This window comes from Diospyros lotus, chromosome 6 (genome assembly GCF_014633365.1).
Source record: "Diospyros lotus cultivar Yz01 chromosome 6, ASM1463336v1, whole genome shotgun sequence".
NCBI lineage: Eukaryota > Viridiplantae > Streptophyta > Magnoliopsida > Ericales > Ebenaceae > Diospyros > Diospyros lotus.
Genome location: NC_068343.1, coordinates 741,719 through 765,858, shown reverse-complemented (window position 1 = coordinate 765,858; position 24,140 = coordinate 741,719). Strand labels below are relative to the sequence as shown.

Genomic DNA, 24,140 nt, shown 5'->3' with positions numbered 1-24,140 from the left:
CAAATTATAACATTTTTTGAAAGCAAACTATATATCTTGCCTTGACAATAAGTCTATAAATTGCATTCTGATAACCCGTCTTGACAATAATTTTATAGATTACAATAATTCTATAGATTACATTCTCATTCACACCAATGCATGAATTAGACTTTTGTCATCTAAATTAAGGATTTCTCTGTTTGGATGTAAATTGTTTTATATAAAAATATTATCTGTTATCTTACTTTCTAGTATTTCTTTGCATTGTAATATTTTTAAAAAAATTAGTTGTATATATATATATATATAAACATATATATGTATGCATAAGTATGCATATAAATGTGCATGCATGTCCCATGCGTATGTATATATGTGGGTATATATTCGTGTGTATATGCATATTTATTTATGTGTGCATGTGTCCATATTTGTGTTTTGCATGTATATGCATATATATTATAATCTTGCAGAAGGAGAATAAATAAAAATAAAATAATAGTTTAGGCAGAGAAAGCAAGATGTAGAGCCACTGTGTGTGACAGATTTTAAAATTTTTTTCAATAAATTAATTAAGGATGAAGAAAAAGTGCCATTAGAAAAAATAAAAAAATAAAATAAAATAACAATTTAGGTGAAGAATGAAAGATGCATATAATCATTGTGTATGGCGAATTTTAAAAATATTCTCATTAAATTAATTAACGAGAAAGAAGAAGCACCATTAAAAAGAAAGAATAAGGGGAGAGTTAATCGAAAAGCAAAGGTATTTTTATCAAATACACTTTCAGTCCTAATTTTAGAAAGATTTTTAAAGTGTCTTATTTTTTTTGTAAATTTCCCATTTACAGGCCAAAAAAATAAACTCGAAACAACAACGCGTTTTCTCAACTGTTGAATCTCTCTCCTTTCTCCTCTCTCTCTCTACTCTACTCTGTTTACAGAGAGCTCTCCCAACTTAGGGTTAGGGTTTTAACGAGAAATCACACTCCTTTCTCTGCTACAACAGCTCAACAGACAGACAGAGAGGGAGGGGGGAGGGGGCTTTTCTGAGGTTTTATACGTATTCTTTGAGCCCTTTTAGGGATTCAGCTATGGGTTGTGCTTGGGGCGTGATCAAATGGTACCATCTCCGGAAGCCGCTGAAACTGCCTCTTCTCTTTTTTTTATTGGCTCTAGCTGGCGGCGAGGTCGTTTCGGGCCTGGATTCGGACAAATCGGCTCTCTTGCAGTTCAAGCGCTCGCTATCGGACCCTTCCGGAGCGCTTGCGAGCTGGGATTCGAGTGGTTCTGATCACTGCTCATGGTTCGGCGTTGCCTGCGATTCGGGCTCTCGGGTCGTGGCTCTCAACGTCACGGGCGGAGGTATTTCTGGTTCTTCTTGCTCTTGTGCTAAATTAGCTCAATTTCCTCTTTATGGGCTTGGTATTAGGAGGACCTGCTTTGGTAGTAAGGTTAAATTAGCGGGTCGTCTTTCGCCCGACGTTGCGAAGCTCACCGAGCTTAAGGTCTTGTCTCTTCCTTTCAATGAGCTGAGCGGTGGAATTCCTCATGAGATTTGGGAAATGGAAAAGTTGGAAGTTCTTGATCTTGAAGGCAATTCGATAACCGGGTCTTTGCCGGGTCAGTTTGGGGGTTTACAGAGTTTGAGGGTGCTCAATTTAGGGTTTAATAAGATTGTAGGGCAAATGCCACATTCGTTGTTAGGTTGTGTGAGTCTACAAGTCTTGAATTTAGCTGGGAATCAAGTGAACGGCACAATCCCGGGGTGGGTTGGTGGGTTTAGAGATTTGAGGGGGCTTTACTTATCTTTCAATCGGCTTGAGGGTTCAGTTCCAAATGAGATTGGAGATAGTTGTGAGAAACTTGAGCATTTGGAGCTTTCTGGCAATGCTCTGGGTGGTGGGATTCCGAGGAGTTTGGGGAATTGTACTGGGTTGCGTTCGCTTGTCTTGTATTCCAATTTGCTTCTAGAGGTTATTCCCGCTGAACTTGGTTTGCTGACTAAACTTGAAGTGTTGGACTTGTCAAGGAATAGCATAAGTGGTCCGATACCTTCTGAGCTTGGAAATTGTGCCAAATTATCAGTTCTTGTGTTGTCCAATTTGTTCGATCCTCTTCCAAAAATCACTTATCTAGAAGGTGATTCCTCATCAGGGCAACCCAGTCCAATCGATGAATACAATTTCTTTGAAGGTCTAGTTCCATCAGCAATCACAACACTTCCAAAGCTCAAGATGATGTGGGCGCCCAGAGTATTTTTGCAGGGAACACTTCCCGACAACTGGGGTTCCTGTGAAAACTTAGAGATGGTGAATTTTGGCCAGAATCTTTTCGCTGGGGATCTCTCCCAAGGGTTTAGTCAGTGCAAGAAACTTCACTTTCTTGATTTGAGCTCCAATAGGCTGACAGGGGAGTTTAATGAGAAACTTCTGGCTCCATGTTTGACTGTGTTTGATGTCAGTGAAAATCTTCTTTCAGGATCAGTTCCTAGATTTAATTACACTGATTGTTCCCATGTTCTTCCTTCCTTGGGTGGATATACCTTTGAGCAATATGGCTTACCATCTGCTTATTTGTCATTTTTTGCCAGAAAAGTACAGACCGGATTCAATTTGTTGGGCGATGGAGATGTTGGTGATTTTGCAGTTTATCACAATTTTGCTGCAAATAACTTCACTGGTGGTTTGCGTTCAATGCCAATTGGACTTGACACTTTTCAAAAGCAGACGGTTTATGCATTTCTGGCTGGTGAAAACAAGCTAACTGGGCCATTTCCTGGAGATTTATTTGAAAAGTGCGATGGATTGAAAACAATGATTGTCAATATCAGTGACAATAGAATATCAGGTCAAATTCCGGCAAACGTTAGTTCAATTTGCAAATCGCTTAGAGTTCTGGATGCCTCTGGGAACCAAATTACCGGGTCTATTTCCCACAATTTTGGCGATTTGGTGTCTCTCTTTTCCCTTAATTTGAGTTGGAACATGTTGCAAGGTTCAATCCCAAGCAGTCTAGGACAGATAAGGGGTCTCAAGTTTCTTGCCTTGGCTGGTAATAACCTCACAGGAACCATTCCTACGAGCTTAGGCCAGTTGCAGTCTTTAGAAGTACTGGAGCTTTCTTCAAACGTTCTCTCTGGGGAGATTCCAAAAGATCTTGTGAATTTGAGGAACCTCACTGTTCTTCTTCTGAATAACAATACACTCTTGGGGCAGATTCCATCTGGCTTGGTAAATGCGACAACACTCTCAACGTTCAATGTTTCCTTCAATAACTTGTCTGGGCCGCTGCCAGTGAATTTGACCAAATGCAATAGTTTTCTTGGAAACCCTTTTCTACGATCTTGCGGAATGTCGTCCTCAGCACTCCCAACTTCAGAAGAACAGGGTAGGATTGGGGACGTTGGTTGGAAACCAAATGCAGACGGTGAGAGCAAAGATGATGAAGACGTTGAAAGTTGGTCGGAGAAGCTATGGTTCTACTTGATTGTAGCTCTAGGATTCTTCACGGGATTTTGGGGAGTCTGTGGTAGTTTGACGATTAAGAGACGGTGGAGACTTGCATACTTTCGTTTTCTTGAGAAAATGACAGATAAAACCATTAGATTAATTTTCCTAACTGCTAGTCGTTTGAAGATGATGTTTAAGAGATGAGTTTAACTGTACTTATATTAGATGTGATTTAGGTTATTGCAAAGGAGGGCTTTATATTTTAAGAATATTTATGAAGTTTTTTATTTTATTTTTTTGCTCAAACATATTATTTATACATATATTTAAAGGTCACCGATTTCCATTAGAGTAGCAAAGTGAAAACCAAAGCAAAATATGAACAGTTAAAAGAACAAACAAAATAAAGACGGGTGAAAAAAAATAAGTAGATGAATTGAGTTTAACTCTGTTCGGTTTAAGTTCCTTTATTCCAAAAGTATTTGAGTTTGGCTCGTTTATGAGTTAGATTTTGTAAAAGAATATTTGAATTTCGCTCATCAATAATTTTTCATGTTTAAGGTTGGTTCGTTTAAATTAAAAAATTGTTGAATGTTCATGAATGAGGAGTTATAGAGTTTGTTCGTAAATAAGAAATGAGTTTGTTTATGAATAAAAATATAATTATTTGTAAATAAATTATTTACTTAATGAATGATTTATACAATTATATTAATTAACAAAATCATAATTTGTGATGGAAAAAAAAAAATAGAAAACAAACCATAAAACATTCTAGAGATCTATATGTATACCCTTATTAAATAAACAAAGAAATGAATTTTAAACGTATTGGAAATGAACTGAATAGGCTTCTGGTTGAGCTCATCAGTTAGTTTAATAAACAAGTCTTATAATTTTTTTTTAAATTTATTTACTTACTTAATAAAAAATATAAATGAACTATTAATTAAATATATTAGTTTATTTATATCTCTATTCAATAATAATATTTAACAAAACTCAATCTAAGTCAAGTGAAATGGTGCACTCATAAAATAGTGGCCTGCACGATCACCGACACATAATCTTTTAGGCGAAAGTCATATTTGCAAAATCTCCTTTAAAATCCCATTATTCTTGTCAATCGACTCTAAATATCACAAATTATAACATTTTTTGAAAGCAAACTATCTTGTTTTGACAATAATTTTATAAATTGAATTCTCATAACCTGTCTTGACAATAATTCTATAATCTGTCTTGGTAATAATTCTATCTACATTCTCATTCACACTAATGCATGAATTAGACCTCATGTCATCTAAATTAAGGATTCCTCTATTTGAATGTAAATTGTTTTATATAAAAATATTTTGGTTATCTTACTTTCTAGTATTTGTTTGCATTGTAATATTTTTAAAAAAATTAGTTGTATATATATATATAAACATATATATATATATGCATATAAATGTGCATGCATGTCCCATGCGTATGTATATATGCGGGTATATATTCGTGTGCGTATGAATATTTATTTATGTGTGCACGTATCTATATTTGTGTTTTGCATGTATTTGCATATATATTATAATAATATGCATATATACCAACATCAGCCCAAGCTCAGCGCCCACTTACAAAATCAATAAGGAACAAAACCAAGCGAGATCCGGCTACACAGCAGCGGAGTCAAAAGAAAGAATTTTAATTTGGGTTAAATTATACTTTTACCCTTGCCTAAATTATAAAAATTATAATTATCTATAATAATATATATAAAAAATTAAAAAACTAACTGGGGCCAAAGCTCCGGCCGGCCAAAACGTGGCTACGTCACTCCGGCTACAAACTCTGAGGGTGGCTTTAAGGGAGACCTTAGAGACCCTTAAGAAGACTTGGGAAACCTTGAAAGGTCTATGGGAGACTTGGGAAACTTTGAAGGAGAGTTTCTTGTGAGATATTTTCAGAACGGAAAATCAACCTCCAAAATTCACTCCAAATATTGTATAACGGATAAGAATTATATAAATTCAAATTGATTTAGAAGTTCAAAGATAATTTTTATAAATCTCTTAATGCAAATATAAATAGGTGAATGATCGCTCCACAAAGGCAAGTCATTTTCAAGAGTTTTGTAATTTTTTCTATACTTTTTTAAAAATAAATTTAAATACCAAAGTATTTACGTAGAGTGTGTTTGATAGGATGAAAAATATATAAAAAATGTCACATTTAAGAAATTAAATTCTATTTTTAGTGTTTGATACATTATATTTTTCATAAAATTGATTTTCACAGTACAACCATTAAAATATATTTTTACTTCTTTTTTATAAAAAATTCCATCTAAGGAGAAATTGTTTTTGTTTTTTTTGCAAATTAAAAAATATTATTTTTTTCAACTAAATGCTATCAAACGTACCTGTAAGATATTTCCTGTAACGATTTTCTTCCTTGTAAAATATCTAAAAATTGGAGATGCTTATTTTTTAGATAATAAATTTAGTATTGTGTTCAAATAATAATATATCTATATTATTTGTCTTTGGCTATGCACATATGTATGTACATATTTAATTATTTATAATTACACACATATATACATATATGCTTTGACAAAAGAAAAAATCAATTTATTTATTTTGATGTAAAAAAAAAAAATAATTTATGAATTTTAAATTATTAAATTATTTTACATTCTCATAATATATATATATTCTATCTTTTTGGGTCAAGCAAACGTGCTTAAAGGTAAGCCTATTTTCACCCTATTGAGCGGCTTGAAAACTAAGCCTATTTCTGGGCAATTATTTGAAGAAAGGGTGTTGTCGCTAGCTACGAATGTTGGGGAGAATATTAGAAGGCTAAATATTATAAGTGTATTTAATATTATATTAATTTGATTTTCGTCTTACATAAGAATTAAAGGCTTAACTTGTCATTTATCTTTCTTGTCATAATCGAGGCCACGAGCATCAGGAACAGCGTAACGACAATCATCCTAAGAAATAAAAAGGTTATCAAACTTTAATTTGTATTTAAAAATAGGGGTGTGCAATCGATTATAACCGAACCGAATCGCTCAAAAATTCCTAACCGATTCAAATCGATCAGCCTATAATAACTTAACCGAACCGACCAACCCCACTAACCGAACTAACCGAAAACTAAAATATGGTAACTGAGCCGAACCGAAAATTGAACTAACCTAGCATACCAAAGAGAAGAGAGTCAAGAGACTGAACATCTATTGTCACTGGCCACCAGTTCGCCGGCCGGTGATTCCAATGATCAGAATTGATCATTGGATTCCCCCAACATAGTGATTCATATATCTAAAAATAAGTTTGATCAGACGGTTAATTTTTTGTAGATCTAAAAATCTATAGTTAAAAAACTCTCATGTTTCTAGAAAAATAGAAGTTGCAGAGCAGAAAACTTACCGAAGGGCGAGCACGGTGGTGCAAATCGGAGGAAAGAGAGATGCACCCGTAGGCGTTGAAGTCGGTGTTGTTGTATTGGAGGTCCAAGTCGGCGTTGACGTTAAAGTGGAAGCGTCGGAGGTGGTTGCTTCAATAGAAACAACAGTGTATGTGAAGTTTTAACAGTGTATCCGATCTCCATATGCACACCTTTGTCTTCATCTTCGCCATCGCCAGATCTATGAAGACTCGATCTAGAAAGAGAACGAGCCTTTGTCTTCGCCATTGCCATCACCATCACCAGATCTAAGAAGACTCGATCGGAGTGGAGTCTTCGTTTTTGCCTTCGCTTGTATCCCTTCGCAGTATTGTGAACCGAATACTCCAATCGAAGTATTTACAGACTCGATCGGAGTGGACTTGATCTTTGAAGATGTGAGAGACAGAGATAGATAGAAAGAGAAAGAGAAGAACGAAGACAAGTATAGAGGCCCATGGGGTGTTGCACCCGCGTGAGGAGGGAGTTCGGTTCGCGCAGGGGGGGTTGTGGCCGGTTCGGTTGGGTATTTGCTGCACAACTGGTTTGGTTCGATTTTTTGATTATTTTCATCAAAATAACCGAACTGAACCAAATAACCGATTTTTGAAAAAAAAAATTAACTAAACCGAACTGAACAGAACCGAATCGATCGAATTTTTCGATTCGGTTCAGTTAGTTTGGTTTAACCGAACTTCTGCTCACCCCTAGTTAAAAAGTCACTGAATTTCAATTTAGTATATAACTTCATAACTATCGTCAATTGTTATTAAAAGAAGTTAACGAAATATTAATATTTTTGTATTTTAATGCATAATTCATTGACTGTTTTGTATTTTAGTGTAAAAGTTAATTACTTTTTTTTTATATAAAGTTTAGCAACTGTTTGTGTTGTTTAACCATTCACATTGTTAGACACGGCAACACTGTATTAGTTTCTTTTAAGGGCAATTGATGATATTTATGAAATTATATACTAAATTGAAGTTTAGTAATATTTTTATATCTTAGTATAAAATTTAGGAATCATGTTAGATGTATAACCATTTTGTACATCATGGGTTATATAAGGGGGTATTATAACCAAAATACTCTGCGCCTCATGATGGGATTTTTTGTCATTGGTATACCTTTATGTAACCCAAGGAGTACATAAAGGTGTACCAATAGCATTTTCTAAAATTTAGTTACCATTTATGTTATTTACTCGACATAGAATTTATAAAGATAACCTAGTTTTGAATTTTTTCATGAGGAGATGAGTCAAGATATTTAAAATTATATTTAATTACTGTTGTGCTTGCTAATCTTAAACTAGTAAGAGTAACTCTGACCAAATAAAAATAAACGCAGGGCTCAAAGTCTTTCTTTGATACTAATGGTTTTCCTTTAAAGTTGACATAAGTAAAAAGACACAGGTGACATAAGTAAAAAGACACAGGTCACCTTTTTATGACTTGTTAATAAAGACACGTAACATGATAAAATTGGTTGATATTTAAATGATTTTCTTTTTTTGGATAATTTCCCATTGACTTCCATTTTCTAAAAAGAAAGAAAGGAGATATCAATGTGTGAATGCTTGTTAGTGTGAACTATTTGAAGAGAGTATTTAAGAGGTTCAAAGAAACATCGCCGTGTAAAAGAAATTAGAATTGTATTTAAGAATGTATCATTTTTCTACAATTTTGATCTTATGGTCAAGGTGGTCGACAACCAAATGCGAACAAGGAATGCTCCAAGGACCCATAGACAGGGATTGATATCCTTCAATTTGGAGCTTAGCATCTAGACAATTACATGAGTACAAAATCATCTGTTGTGGCCAAACATAATAATGTATTTATTGTTGAAAAAAAAGTTGATTCCAAGCTACAAGGACTCTAAAAAAAAAAGAGAAATAATTAGAAGGCACAAAGCATTTTCTTGTACAAATACTCTGATGTAAAATTAAACCTTTAGACAAAGTTGCAAAACTCTTAGCAGGGCTAAAGCATCTTACCTAAAAAATGTGCACTCACTTATTTATAGCAGAGTTAAGGAGATAATGATAGCAATTATTAATTTCTGAAGATTGACACTAATCCTACTAATCATAATCTATTACACTTATCAGTGAAAAGATTATGGAGATGTGTTCACATGTTTCTATTGTAAAAAATGTTATACAAGTGGACTTTTGAGAGCCCCTAAAGACACTCAAAAATCTTAATCCTCCCCTATAGAGATGTCTTATCTCTTCTTGTTCGAACCTTTTAAGAGAGTCTCTTTGATATTTTACTCTTATATTTGATTTTAATGATGAAAAATAAATGATTATACTCTTAAGTCAAATTTATGTTGTTCCCCACAAATTAATTTCAAATACCTTGTTAAATTAGAATCGAATAATATGAACTATATATGTTCTTATACATATATGGAGATTTGTAAGAATAAATATTATGTTTTTAAATAAATCTCCTCAATGATTTTTAATGAACCATTGGTCAAATGGAACAAAAATTTTCAAAATGGAGCTAGTTTAACAATTCAATGGGCTATCTAAAGAACTTGAGGGATCTTCAACTATGGCGAAACATGTTTAGAGGTTCGATTCCTAACTCCATAGGAAATTTATCTTGGATTCCTTATACCTCTCTTACAATCAAATGAGTGCTAGTTGTTAGATATAAATGTTTCACATTATAAATTAAATGCACATACCATACATTATAAATTATATATGACTTTATTAAAAAAAAGAATACCTTTTAAATCCACAAGTAATGATAAAAATTTGATTGAAATGGCAAGTACAAATGAACTAAGCCAAACTAGATCTTTCTCTTCTTCTCTTTTATGATGCCTTAACCTTTTCTTAATGGGAAAAAATTGTGTGATAGATGTATTAGAGAAAAGAGGGGACCTAACCTTTTTTATATAATGTCAATAGTGTTTCATCCATCACAAAACTTTTATTGGGTCTACACTTATTCCATAAATCATATATATACTAATGGGCTGCAAGCCTATAAAGGTGTACCAAGTTTAATGTCCAATTATGATCACATATAATCCATTGGGCCTCCAAGCGTTGTTAAGCTACAGTCCAACTGATTTTTCTCAAAATAAGATCCAATTAATATTGCATACATTATGAAAAATTCTAACATTCTTCTCCATGTGCAATATTGGTTGGTGTTTTTTTTTTTTTTTTTTGAAATTGACTCCCCAATTGGACAACAAAAATTTGAAAACTTGAGCGACCATAATTTTTGAAAGCATAGCTTAATAAATAATCACCTTTAAACATGTTTCGTTCAACCTAATTACCAAAATCAGATCATAGCCGTCAAAATGTATTTACTTCTACAAATTCGCACCATGGTCATAATCTTGGAAATTAAATCAACATGAACACAATATGATTTGAAAGTATTGTATAGACAATAGCATATATCTTCATGATTCTTATACCAAGTCTATATCAGTCCTTTAACCATCACTATCCATAAAAGCTGAACTTGGATACCTTCAATAGTGATAAAAGAAACAAGCATACAGCTCCAAGCGTAATAACTTCAAAATATATAGTGATATCACCAATCTCATATCATGAATAGATACATCAGTATGCATATGACTTTAAAATTTAACGTGGATCCATGAAATAAAATAATTGAGCTCATGAAAGAATAGTAATTTGGAGTAACAAATCAATAAAACAACAACTCCCATTAATCAAGCACATCAAAGGACTCTAAAATCCCCATATTAACAGCATGCCTTTTAAAATCAATAGGTCTAAGTCCTTTGGTTAATGGATCAACAACCATAATCTAAGTATTTATGTGCTCCACAATAATATCACATTTCTTGACCATATTTCTGACTGAAATATACTTGATTTCTATGTATTTGGAACCACTAGGACTTTTATTATTTTTAGCAAAGAAAACTACTGCACTATTTGATTAGTGGTTAATTTTGTAAAAATTTTGTTATAATTATACCCTTCTTTCGATCTTAAATATGGTTTAAATTAGATATTAATATATATTTTATGGTTATATGCAAGTTTAAATTGAAAGATAAATGAAATGAAGTTTTAAAGTAAATAATAATAATATATAAAATTATATATAATACATATACATCATTATATGCATGCATGTACTATATATATAATATAATCTAATATATATGTGTGCTATGTGTAATACATATATATAATATATAATTTATTAATAATATTAAATTATTTTTTTTATTTTTAGCCATGAAGCATTCAAGCCCATGAAGAATTCAAGTCCATGAAGAAATCAAAGCCATGAAGAAATCAAGCCCATGAAAAATTAAAGTCCATGAAGAATTCAAATCTATGAAGAAATCAAACCCATGAAGAAATCAAGTCCATGAAGAATTCAAGCCCATGAAGAATTAAGGCCCAATTTGAGCAACCCATGGAAAATATTATTTGGAGAAGGCCCAAGGATTATTTTTAATCCTAATGAAGATTAAAAATCAATTTATAGAAATCTATTTTTATTTTTTATGTGAGAGCTTTATTATGTGTGTTTTTTAGCTAAAATCCATTTAACTATTAGGTGGATATTATAGCTAAAATCCATTTAACTTTATGAGTGCTTTATTAGGTATGTATTTTAGCTAAAATCCATTTAATATTAGGTGTGTATTATAGCTAAAATCCATTTAACTTTAAGTGTGTGAGTGCCCATTAGATATAATTATGTCTAGTTGAATAATTGAAATTATGTGGTTTGTATTGCATCTTGTGGCCTATAAATAGATCACTTGATTGCATTTGTAAGTGTGATTATTATTCTTGAATCAAAGTTTAGTTATTTCCTTAGAATTCTCTCTTTGAGAATTGCTTTTGTTCTCTCTCATTTTCTTTAGTATTTTCTCTTGTGATCTTACTACCTTCATTTCTTGTTTTAAATTCTTATGTCATTTATTATTACTTTATTATTCACCGCCTAAATGGACGGTTAGTTTACTCTTTTAAATTTATGTAATTTTCATTATTGTCATTTAATTGTTCACCGCCTAAATGGCCGGTTAGTTTATGTCTTTAAATTCTTGCAATTTTAATTCTTGTATTTTAATTATCTACCGCCTAAATGGCCGGTTAGTTTCTTTTATTTTAATTCCTGTCATTTAAATTCTGTTATTTAAATTATGTCATTTAAATTTCTGTCAATTAATTTAATGGAGATGAGTAGCTAAATCTAATTTTGGATTAAGGCAAGGACAGTGTCCAACGCCAATGATTCCCAAAGAAAGCTACGCTTTAAATGAGTAACATTAGTTTAAACTTCAATATGAGTGTGTTTTGATTATTGAGAAATCACTAGGTTTGGATTGGAGCGTAAGCCTAACTTAGAGCTTTCATGTCATGCATGAGAGTTACTAGAACTGGAAACGCTATCATACCCAAACCCGGATGATTAATTTAGTTGTTTTGTGTATTAATTGTAATTGAATTTATGGTAGTTTCTTAAATTAGAATCCCGCATATCATGTATGAGGATTGCTTAAACTAGAGCTATCATTATCTTTAATTGCATTTAATAACAAACCCTCATATCTGAAATTAAATTAATGTTACTAATCTTTTATGCTTAAATTTGGGAATCAACGGGTTGGCACTGAAATTGTCTTAACTCAAGTACTATCCAATTTCATATTCTCACGTTCAGTATTTATTTCAACTTCTGTCTTGTTTTATTTTCTAGTATTTGTTATCTAAAAAACATAAAAAATCATGTTATCCATCCTCTAAATGCGTGTGTGTGTGTGACATTCATTTTCTTTTGCCATAAATAAATCTCTCAGTGGACGATCTGGACTTATCCAGAAAGTATAAATTTAAATTTGGACTACAACTGCACTCGTACACTGACGAGTATAAACCTCTCGCCTAAATAAATAAAAAAATATAAAATTTTTATTGTGTTTTGTTTTGTGTTTTAATTGCAGGGTGAGAGTGCAGTCACTATTGTTACAATAAATTTTGATTGGCCTTGAGATGGAATCAACAATCAAAAGCCTGAAAATAAAGTTCTTCAGCCACATAGCCTGTGATACCCCTCCATAACATGTTATAAACTCTGTTTGCATAGTAGATGATGTAACACCTCGTTTTTCTCTTACCGAGTGTGTTACTATGTTGGGGCCCAAAATATACATAAATTATTTTTTTCTTTCTTTCTTGGTACATAACTTAAACCTTAAGTACCGAATTCTAAACAAAACCCATAGCAAATCATTCAGAATATGCGGAAGCGATAATCGAAACCTGATATGGTACATAGCCAATTCATTTTATAACATCATAAGAATTCGTACCATATATTAACATCATATCCTCAATACTGAAATACATAAATACATTGCTATATCTCAACTCATTAAAGCATAAGCTAAAAACATATCCGAATCAACTCGTCGAATCCATCGGTCACGCCATCACATGCCGTCTTATCTCAACTTGCTCATTGCCTAAGCTACAAGTCTCAACTGAAACGTTGAATATTCTAGGGGCATAACTCATTAGAAGATGAAACTTCTAGCGATGGTCCAAAAACATATATATACGAATGCATGATGCAATAACATGAATAACATTTGCCCTTAATATAACTTCCCAAGCCTACTAGCCCGGCACGGAATCCTAGGCAAATCCTGAACCTTTATAGGATAAGCCCAATATTATTTCATTATTGTCCTAGGGGAATTACGGCTGCACTCTAGGGGCAATATCCCACTCCTATACACAAATATCAATATGACAATCACATTATGTCATGCAATTATCAGACTTTTCATGCAATATGACAAAATGAATATTGCATTCATAACAACATGCATATATAACAAACATATCATGAATATAATTTCTTGTGAGAAAACCACTCACCTTACACGAAAATTGGGATACCTCAAAAGGCGTGCAAACTACCTCGATTTGCGTGCATGACCTCGATTCTCGTGCCAACTCTCAAAAGTTGCACCAATCACATCATCTCGATCACCTCAACCATAAAAATGATAATTTATCACTAAATATCTCCATATTCTATTTATTTCATTTTCCCTTCATTTTCTTTCATTTTTTTTCTTCTAAAAATCCCAATAAATACTATTGAGACTAATTTCTCAAATCTAATTCCACAACAATTCATCATATGCTATGAACTTCAAAGAAAAAATACTGAACTTACCTGAATGTTGTGTTTTCACTCAAAACGAGTCTCTTTGGTGCGAAAACTGAGACACCGAAAAGCCCAAATAATTTTTCAGATTTTTTCAACATTTTTTCAGAATTTTCCCAAACCCCACGTGCCCACATGCGCTAGGGTGACTAGCGGTGCATGGAAGGCAGCGCGTGACCGGCACATATCGGTCGTCTTCTCCGACGATGATCGTGTCGATGATTTAATCTGACTCCACCAGCTTCTTCATCTCGCTTAGTCGATCTGAATGACACTCTCCTTGGCCTGAAAGAGAAACGGAAAAACCCTCAACCAGGTGGCCAAAGCTTGGCTTGGCCGTCTGTCTCCTTTTCCAGCGAGGCTTCGAAACCCCACCAAACCTTCACCAAAATGGCTCTAACTCTCCAGATAGCATTTACATCTCATGGGCTTCAAAAGCCCCTTATTTTGGGATGCCAATTCGTTCATTATCGCGGTCAATTTGAAGCTACCATCTCTCCCATTTTTGGCCTTCACTAACGCCTATTTATAGGCAAAATCGGGCACCCAAATGCCCTTGGGTGCCTTACCCGACCCCTTAGGAGTTCCTATCTCCCCTAAATTGGCCTTGAAACACCCTCATCCGACCACCAAACCAAGTTACAGGCGCACGACCAACTGACCGAACTTTCGATCGGTTTTTCTCGATTTTCGACCACCACGGTGGCTGTTGTCGACCCATCCCTTTACCAAAAGTGTTCCCTGACCATCCCTCGTGCAAACCCAGTGGTTTTCGGTGACCCTTGTGGCCTGGTCAGTTTCCCATTGTTGCCATCTTTGAGTTTTTTGCACTTTGGCCTTTCAACTTTTGGCCTTTACCTTTTTGGCCCTTTTTACTTAGCCCCTAAACTTTCCAATATTGAATTAAAGACCCTCAAGTCCTAAAACATCCATTCGACCCCGAAGATTCTAAAAAAAAAAATCGTTTTAACCTCCTTCTGGCAATTTTAAAAAAATTACAGTTAGGCCTGAATCTTCGTTTTGGCCTTAACCCTTTTCATTTTTTTCTGAAACCACTGAAGGGTTGTCCTTATGAAAAAAATGAAGCCACCTCAAGCTTCGTTGACTTCTTGGAAGTCGTCTATAACAATTCAATATTGCAGCCTGATTGACAGCTGCATTTTAGTTGTACCGAAAATCGTTCACAATCTCATTTCTTTCGATGCCATAAATCATGTCTCGAAATACTCATCACGACCATATCATTTTCTTTTGGCATCTCGGCTCCAAGACACTCCCTACAGTCAATTTGATCAATTTTTCGGGCTATTTAGATACCAATCTTCCCCGAAATTTCGTTTTTCTAATAAAATGCTTATTTTCAAATAATCCTAATTTCTTAGGTATTACGGATGAAGTTACAAGTGTCTGATTTGCACTTTTCCACGAAACTGCCCCACCAACCAACATGAAAACATATCCAAAAGTGGATTGTCTTTCATCAGGGCACTTTGTAAAATCTGCATCTATATACCCAACAACTTCAAGATGATCTACTTTTTTATATACTAGCATAAAATCATTTGTTCTTTGCAGGTATCTCATAACTTTCTTTGCTAGCACCCAATGCTTAAGCCTAGGATTAGAAGAAAATCTTCCCAACACACTAACTGCAAAAGCAATATCGGACCCGGTACAAACTTGAGCATACATCAAACTTCCAACAACATTAGCATAAGACACATTTTCCATCTATTGTTGCTCTATTATATTTTTGGGATAATTTTTCTTACTGAGCAATTATCCTTTAGCTATAGGCACCTCCATAGTTCTGCATACTTGCATATTAAAACGGTTGAGAACACGATTCTGATAGAGTCCCAACAAACCTCGAATCCTGTCCGTGTTAATTTTAATGCCAAGAACAAAGGATGCTTCACCAAGATCTTTCATGTTAAAAGTCTTGGAAAGCATTTGCTTAGTATCATGAAGTAGATTCAAATCATTGCTCGCGAGGAGAATATCATCAACATATAGCACAAGAAGAACAAATCTTCTCCCATTGATCTTGAGATATATACATTGGTCTATCTTATTTTCAGCAAATCCAAAAGAAGTAATTACCTCATCAAACTTCAAATACCATTATCGAGAGGCTTGTTTTAAACCATAAATGGATTTCTTTAACCTACATACCAAATGTTCTTTGCCATTTTCTTTGAAGGCTTCAGGTTGTTGCATATATACTTCTTCATGCAAGTGTCCATTTAAAATTGTTGTTTTAACGTCTATTTGATGAAGGTTAAGATCAAATTGTGCCACTAGTGCCATAATAATTTGAAGGAATCCTTTGAGAAAACAGGGGAAAACGTTTCATTATAATCAACTCTTTCTTTCTAAGTAAAACTCTTAGCACTAATCTCGCGTTGTACCTTTCAATATTGCTTTTTGAATCTTTCTTAGTCTTGAACACCCATTTTCAACTTATAGGCTTAACTCGTTTAGGCTGTTCAGCTAATTCCCACACATTATTGTGTGCCATAGATTTTATCTCATCCTTCATGGCTTCCAGCCATTTATCAGAACAAGTACTTGAAATAGCTTGGCTCTATGAGACTGGATCTATGATATGACTAACATCGTAATCATTTTCATCAAGGAACACCACATAATCATCTAATATAGTAGATCTTTCTCTCTGAGAGCGCCTGTTGGGAATTTCAAGATGTGAATTGTGTACTGGAACATCTTCTTGTTGCAATACTTCTTCAGTTTGATTTAGTTTAAACACCATCCTTTCATGTACAACTAGTACTGGCATTATCACAATTTCCTCTTCCACATTAACATCCTTACACGAGAACAAGAGCACTCACTTGCATCATTCTCCAAAAATTTTGCAGTGATAGAATGTACAATCTTTGTGCTTCGACTAGGGCAATAAAATATGTATCCCTTAGAATTGTCAGGATAATCAACAAAGAAACAACGTGTAGTCTTAGGATCCCATTTACTCTTAGAAGGATTGTAGATTCTTACCTCAGCAGGGCAACTCCAAACACGAAAATGATTTAGGCTCAGCTTACGACCAACCCAAAGTTCAAAAGAAGTCAGAGGAACAGATTTACTGCAAACTCTATTCAAGATGTACATTACAGTCTTTATGCCTTCACCCCAAAGAGACATAAGTAAATTTTACGTACTCATCATCGTTCTCATCATATCTTTTAGTGTGTGGTTTCTTCTTTCATCAACTCCATTTTGATCTGGTGTGTTGGGTATAATATATTAAACAACTATCCCACATTCTTGTAGATACATGGCAAACGAATCCACACATTGTTCGCTAGGTCCATGCCTGTTGTTGTATTCTCTATCTCTATCAGATCTTAGAACCTTTATACTTTTCTCTCGTTGCTTCTCAACCTCAGTTTTGAAAATCTTAAACTTTTCGAGTGTTTGAGATTTATCTACAATAAGATATACATATCCATAGTGAAAAAAGTCATCAAGAAAGGTGAGAAAATATTTGTTCCCACATAATATAGGGACATAAGATCCACTTATATCAGTGTAAATAATTTTCATAAACTCATTACTACAAGTTGCACCCCTTTCCTTGGTCTTGGTAAACTTTTCCTTTATGCAATCAACGCAAGTTCCAAAATCATTAATTTTAAAAATGGACAACAAAAATATTTAAAACATAATTATTAATTTTAAAAATAATAAAATAATTTCTATATTGAGCAATCGAAGACAGGGGCGACCATTTGGTTGGTTTGGTAATTAAATTGACCGAAATGTTAAAACTAAATGAATCAAAGTTGTGTAAAAATTTGATATGAATTAATCGAATAATTTGAAAATCAAATAAATATGAAAAAGCTGGAATGATCAAAAAAATAAAAATAAAAAACTTAAAACAATCAAAAGCACCAAACAAACAGAGAAAAAATCACAAAAAATAAAAAAAATGAATTGAACAAAATGTAAAAAAATTGGAAAAAAAATTCAAAAAAATCTTAATCGAACAAAACGAAATAAACACAAATAAAACCAAAAAATAAAAATAAAAAATCCGAAAAGTCTAAAAAATAAAAAAAATTGTTCTGTTCATTTATTTTAATTATTTTAAATGCAAAAATCGAACTGAAGCAAAAGAATTCAAATTGTCAGATTTGATAATTGAATAAAATTGACCTTCAATTGAAACCGAATAGAATGGATAATTTCAGTTTAGTTCAATTATTTTTGTTAAATTAAAATTTCCCATACCTTGATTAAATGTATTTTTTATTTTTTCTAAAAATTAAAATTGAAATAGACCTTAAACATTATAGTCAATTACTGTTGGGTTGAAAAAAAAGGAAAATCAAACTTAAATTAGAAAACAAAAAAGAAAGAAGAAATTAAAGAAAGGTCAAAGAAGGAAAATGCCAAAAGGGTTTGATGGAGCCAGAATCGGGTATGGTTTGGACGGAACCTGTCCACCCGACCCGTTTACATGCTCCCCTTTCACTTTCAGACAAATAAAGGTACTTTTAACTACTAGGTTTTATCCGATGCGATGTCTTCCGCCAGCTAGCGGAGGAGGAGGAGAGTCCAATTCCCACTACGCTGCAGAGTATCGCCGGAAGCCACCGCCTTAAAGAATGGTCGTTAGAGGCTGTTTGGCTTAGCAGTTTGATCATGTATAAGTTATTTGTGCAGCTGATTCGTTATGGGGCGTTTGATGGTTAACTGTTTGGCTTAGCGTTTCAACTTATACACTATATCACTGAAAAGTTGCTGTAACAGCGTTTAGCAAAAGCTAGTACCCCCAACTTTACCAAAAAATGCTAGTAAGTTGATCAATAAAAATACCAAATTACCAGTTGCGCCATCACCTGCCGTCTCCTTCTTCTCTAGATTCGTCGGGCTTCCTCTCCAGATCGGGCATCGTTGCTGGTGGGTCTCTTCCTTGTCACGCCATCGTTGCCTCTACTTCTAGTCGAGCCATTGCTAGCCGGTCGTCGCCGTTATCTCATCGTCCAACAACCTCCTTATTCCAGTGGCCTCCTTCTTCCAGATCAGTCCCCTCTGGTATATCTCATTCTTTTATCAGTTTATATATATATATATATATGTGTGTGTGTGTGAGTGTTGTGTATTATTTTCCTTAACCTGTATTTATATATATATATTTTAATATTTTTTTGATAATTATATATAACTTATTAACTTGTAATTGTAAGTATTCTATTAATTATAAATTAATTTATAATTTATTTGATCAAAAATAGTATTTTTATGCTTTTTAATTATATTATTATTCAGCATCATGTTTATTTTAGTTTTTTTGTCAAATTCTGATAGTTTATTAAATTTTACAAACCAAACACATAACTAATAATTGACAACTTAAAAGTATATCTATCCAAACACATTATCGACTTAACCACTATCTAACTTTTAAGTTAAAAGATAAATCACTTAAAAGCTAATAAAAAAAACGTTAAGCCAAACAACCTCTTAATACCGGCTGGCCGTTCGCTTTCCTCACCGCCATCCCGTCCACCGGACGGACCTCTCCGGCTCCGTCCCAGGCATCGCCACCACCTCTTTCTTTTCCCCCAAACCCTAACCCCACCCCGTTGTCGTATGGATCTACTCCTTTTTTGCTTACTCTAATTGGTTTTTTTTTTTTTTTTATGCTTTTGGATGTCGATAATATCTTTCGCCCTTGGCAGTGGGGATGGAGGCGTCGCGCAATGCTGGCGGTTCGCGGCTCGTCGACTAGCCCTCTCATTGGGCTCTACGAAGAGGATAGCCATAATGTAGTTGACATTCCTGACTGCAAAGGTCTGAAAACTCAACCATATGTCTGGTAATTGTTTATCCGTAGGTCCTCCTTTTTTGGCATTCTTGAATTCGTATTCTGAATTTGAAGTTCTTGGCTGGGCTGCTCACCATCCGAACATTAATGCAGATGTCGAGCTTCTGAATCGAGGTGTGTTCATACCGTAAATCTTTCAATTTACGTTAGGATGTATCTATAACTTGGGGAATCTAATTTAATTTTATCTTTTAGGCATCATTGAATTACATATAGAGCCATATGATGAAGATCAGGGGACGGGTGAATTGCGGTATGCGCAGGTAAATAATTATTCGTACCATAAATGCTAATACAATGTTCCCCAAATTTTATAATAGATTAAGTTGAATTCCATGTTTTTGATTTTTTTTTTCTTTGCCTGGATTGAATTAATTTGTGCATGCAGATGGCTGTGACCACATACAACACTTCCCTTCCTTCTTCTGAAAGATAGAAATGGTTATTTCCTAAGCACCTTACTTTAGAATGAATGTGGAAGTTTAGGGTTGAACTGCTTGACCAGGCTTTTCAGATGGTTACCTCAATGTTTATTTGCGGGTAAAGTACAGGTTGCTTTGGTTTGGACTTCCAGAAATGAAAAATCCTCTTCTGCTTTGGCCAATGTATGCCCATGACTTTTCTCTCCATGTAAGTGTTGGATATGACACTTATATTAATCCATGGCTGATGTTTGAACTATTTCTAGTTCTTATGGAGACATGGTGGGCCAAGGAGGAAAGTACATTTAATTCATTCCGTATGGGCAAATTTCCAAACTTCAACTAACAATGTAAGTTAAAAGCTGTTTCCATTCTCTTTGTTCTGTGAATATAGCAGGACGCACTAATAGCTGGTTAGAGACGATGGACCTGGGATACAACACACCGTCAGGAAGTCTCCCCAATTCATTGGGATATCTAAAGAACTTGAGGGATCTTCAACGACGGGGTAACATGTTTAGAGGTTCAATTCCTAACTCCATAGGAAAGTTATCTTCCTTGGAGTCCTTGTAAATCTCTTATAATCAAATGAGCGGTAGCATCCCGGACAATCTTGGGCAACTCTCATCAATGATAGTGCTAGACCTCTCTTGAGAATCCATGACAAGGTGTCATAACTCAAACCCATTTGGCCAAATCTCTCAAACTTAGAGGAGTTGACAATGACAATGATAATATAAAGAGAATACATTATAATGATTCACAATTAGGCATCATGACGGCACTCTCTCAATTGATAAATTATTTTAAATTAAGTTATTTCTTTTTACGATTTTTTTCGACTGGATCTAGAGATTTGCATCTTCTTGAATAAGCTTAGTTATCGGACACTGTGAAGGCTAATGAACCATTAACATGTGCAAAGGCAATTTGTATCCTCACATACATAAAAAAAATATGAGCAAGAAATAAATAGGTAAAGTTATCAAAAGTAGGCATTTTTTTAATGCCACATTTATTATTTTTAGTGTTTTTGTGGTGTTTTAGTTATATGATTATTAAGTTTTATTGAGTGGTATTAAGAAAACTTTAATATAAAACTTTACTTTAAGAATTATAGATAGTAAAGTGTTTGAACTAAATTTTCATACATCAATATATAGGCATAATTCCAATGTATGTGCTTTGTTAGATAACAATTGAAGAACTTTGTTGAGTTAATTTGTTACACCATGGAGTACGGTGGTACAATTTATTTAAAAGAACTCATACCTTCTTCCTTTTATCTAAAATGAAAAAAAAAAAATCTGAACTCTTCTGTAACAGCATTTTTGTACAAAATTTGAACATGGTGGCGAAAATAGTAGAAAAATTGAGGAGGACTTGAAGTCGATGGAGGTCAAACAACAAGGCCACTTTGAAGATGGTGGCGAAAACAGTAGAAAATAACAGCGTGCGCACAATGAAAATGGACAGGACTCCTAGTAGGCGGCGGACAATGAAAATAGACAAGTCCCCTACTAAGACTTAGCGACGACTTTTGTTTCAGTTTATGATTTTTTAATGTAAAGTACCTAAATTAAGTAAATTGTGATTGAGTTTTACTTGATTAAGAGTATTAATATTAGAGAGAGAGTGTTTGAGCAAAAACAAAACTACAGAAACCTCAAACACTAGTTTTAATCTATAAAAGTATCCGTAAAAGTATTCAAATTACAAAGAAATCTGTAAGTTACCCAGAAAGGAAAAGAATTTTAGCAACTTGCACAATAATGGGAGATGACATTTTTGGGGTTGAAAATTTAACATCACCGTGTCCATATTCCAACCTCAATTGCAGGGCCACTAGAAGCTAGTTGCGGACAATAGTTGACGGAGACTAAATCCTGTAAGTCCCAACTCCATTGATTATTGCTCCTCAATGAACTCAGTTTGTACGCAAATGTATTGGGTTCATCTATATATATTATGCATAGTCTGGTATATATGTTATGCATCACAACTGACATTTACTTCAGTGTTCGCAACTTTCCTTGCCTTGGGTGACCATGGGAATGAAAAGGAGATGCTGTCAATTCCCGTCGTTCATTCTCTTGTGTGCACTTGTGTTTTTTCAAGCCTTCAGACTTGGTTTCTGCTACGAGAGTTCTAAGGTGGTGGTAGGTTGCGTAGAAGCCGAGAAGAAAGCACTTCTCAAATTCAAAGGTGGTCTCACGGACCCCTCGGTCCGACTCTCTTCTTGGGTTGGAGACAATTGTTGTGCATGGAGGGGCGTGATTTGCGACAACTGAACAGGGAACGTTGTGAAGCTAAAACTTCAAAATCCATTTCCAAGAAGTATTGATACTGATGGAATGGATTATGAATTGGGAGGGGCGATCAGTCCGTCTTTGCTCAACTTGACGTACTTGAGGTATTTGGACCTTAGCAACAATTACTTTGGAGGCAAACGAATCCCAAATTTCTTTGATCTCTCACAAAGTTGAGGTACCTCAATCTCTCTAGCGCGTCTTTTGGTGGGGCAATCCCACGAAGTTTGGGAAACCTTTCTAGCTTGCTTTATCTAGATCTCAGCAATAACTTTGTAGAATTAGAGGGCAAGGATTTGAATTGGGTATCAAGTCTTTCCTATTTGAGATACCTAAATTTGGGAGGTGTGGACTTGAGCAAGGTCTCATCTCATTGGCTTCAAACTATTAATTTGCTTCCTTCCCTTGTAGAAGTACACTTGCCTCAATGTCAGCTTCTCAACCTCCCGCCATCTCTTCCATCTATTAACTTCGCAGCCCTCTCAGTGCTCAAACTTTCAAGGAATGGCTTCAATTCCACAATACCTCACTGGTTATTTAATCTCAGCTCCCTACTGCAACTTGACCTAAACTCCAACAATCTCCAAGGTAGGCTTCCAGACACATTTGAAGAACTTATTTCCCTCCAAAATCTTGATCTCTCACAGAATACTTACTTAGAAGGCGAGTTGCCGCCAAGTTTAGGAAAGCTTTGCAATTTGCAGACATTGAAGCTTTCCATGAACAATATCAGTGGTGAGGTAACTGAACTCATTAGCGCGTTATCAGGATGCAATAAAAGTAAGATAGAGACGTTGGACTTGGGATTCAACACACTGACAGGAAGGCTCCCTAATTCATTTGGATACTTAAAGAAGTTGAGGGACCTTCAACTGTGGGAGAACATGTTTAGAGGTTCAATTCCCAATTCCATTGGAAACTTGTCTTCCTTGGAGTACTTGTACCTCTCGAACAATGAAATGAGTGGTAGCATCCCTGGTAATCTTGGGCAGCTCTCATCAATGATAGTGTTAGATCTCTCAGAGAATTCATGGCAAGGTGTTATAACTGAGACCCATTTTGCAAATCTCTCAAGCTTAATTAAAGGAGTTGCAAATGACAAAAACTTCACCAAATATTTCAGTGATTTTCAAAATTGATCCTCGTTGGCTTCCACCTTTCCAACTTAGATACATCAACATCAAAGCATGCCAATTGGGTCCCAAATTTCCCACATGGCTTGAAAATCAAAATGAGCTGAGAACTGTGGTGCTGCGCTATGCTAGAATTTCAGGATCCCTACCTGATTGGCTCTTCAAATTGGATTTGCCCGATGAACTAGATGTCTCTCACAATAACTTAAGTGGACAAGTGCCTAACTCACTGCGTTTCAACTACCTATCTACTGTTGATCTAGGGTCAAACTGCTTTGAGGGCCCTCTACCACTCTGGTCTTCCAATGTCACTGCACTTTA

General features: G+C 34.5%; 2 protein-coding genes across 2 annotated transcripts; both read left to right on the top strand.

The window, feature by feature from the left end:
• The first annotated feature begins 868 nt into the window (after nt 1–868).
• LOC127803179 (LRR receptor-like serine/threonine-protein kinase RPK2) lies at nt 869–3,726 on the top strand. Its single transcript, XM_052339238.1, has one exon. It carries the CDS (start codon nt 1,077–1,079, stop codon nt 3,636–3,638), a length of 2,562 nt encoding a protein of 853 aa, XP_052195198.1. The 5' UTR covers nt 869–1,076; the 3' UTR covers nt 3,639–3,726.
• A 16,104-nt stretch (nt 3,727–19,830) lies between these two features.
• On the top strand, nt 19,831–23,825 carry LOC127803632 (receptor-like protein EIX1). The gene is made up of 7 exons (XM_052340027.1): nt 19,831–19,921; nt 19,965–20,069; nt 20,151–20,218; nt 20,507–20,560; nt 20,775–20,790; nt 22,673–22,790; nt 22,883–23,825. The coding sequence occupies exons 1-7, from the start codon at nt 19,831–19,833 to the stop codon at nt 23,823–23,825; spliced, it is 1,395 nt and encodes a 464-aa protein (XP_052195987.1).
• Nucleotides 23,826–24,140: the final 315 nt, after the last annotated feature.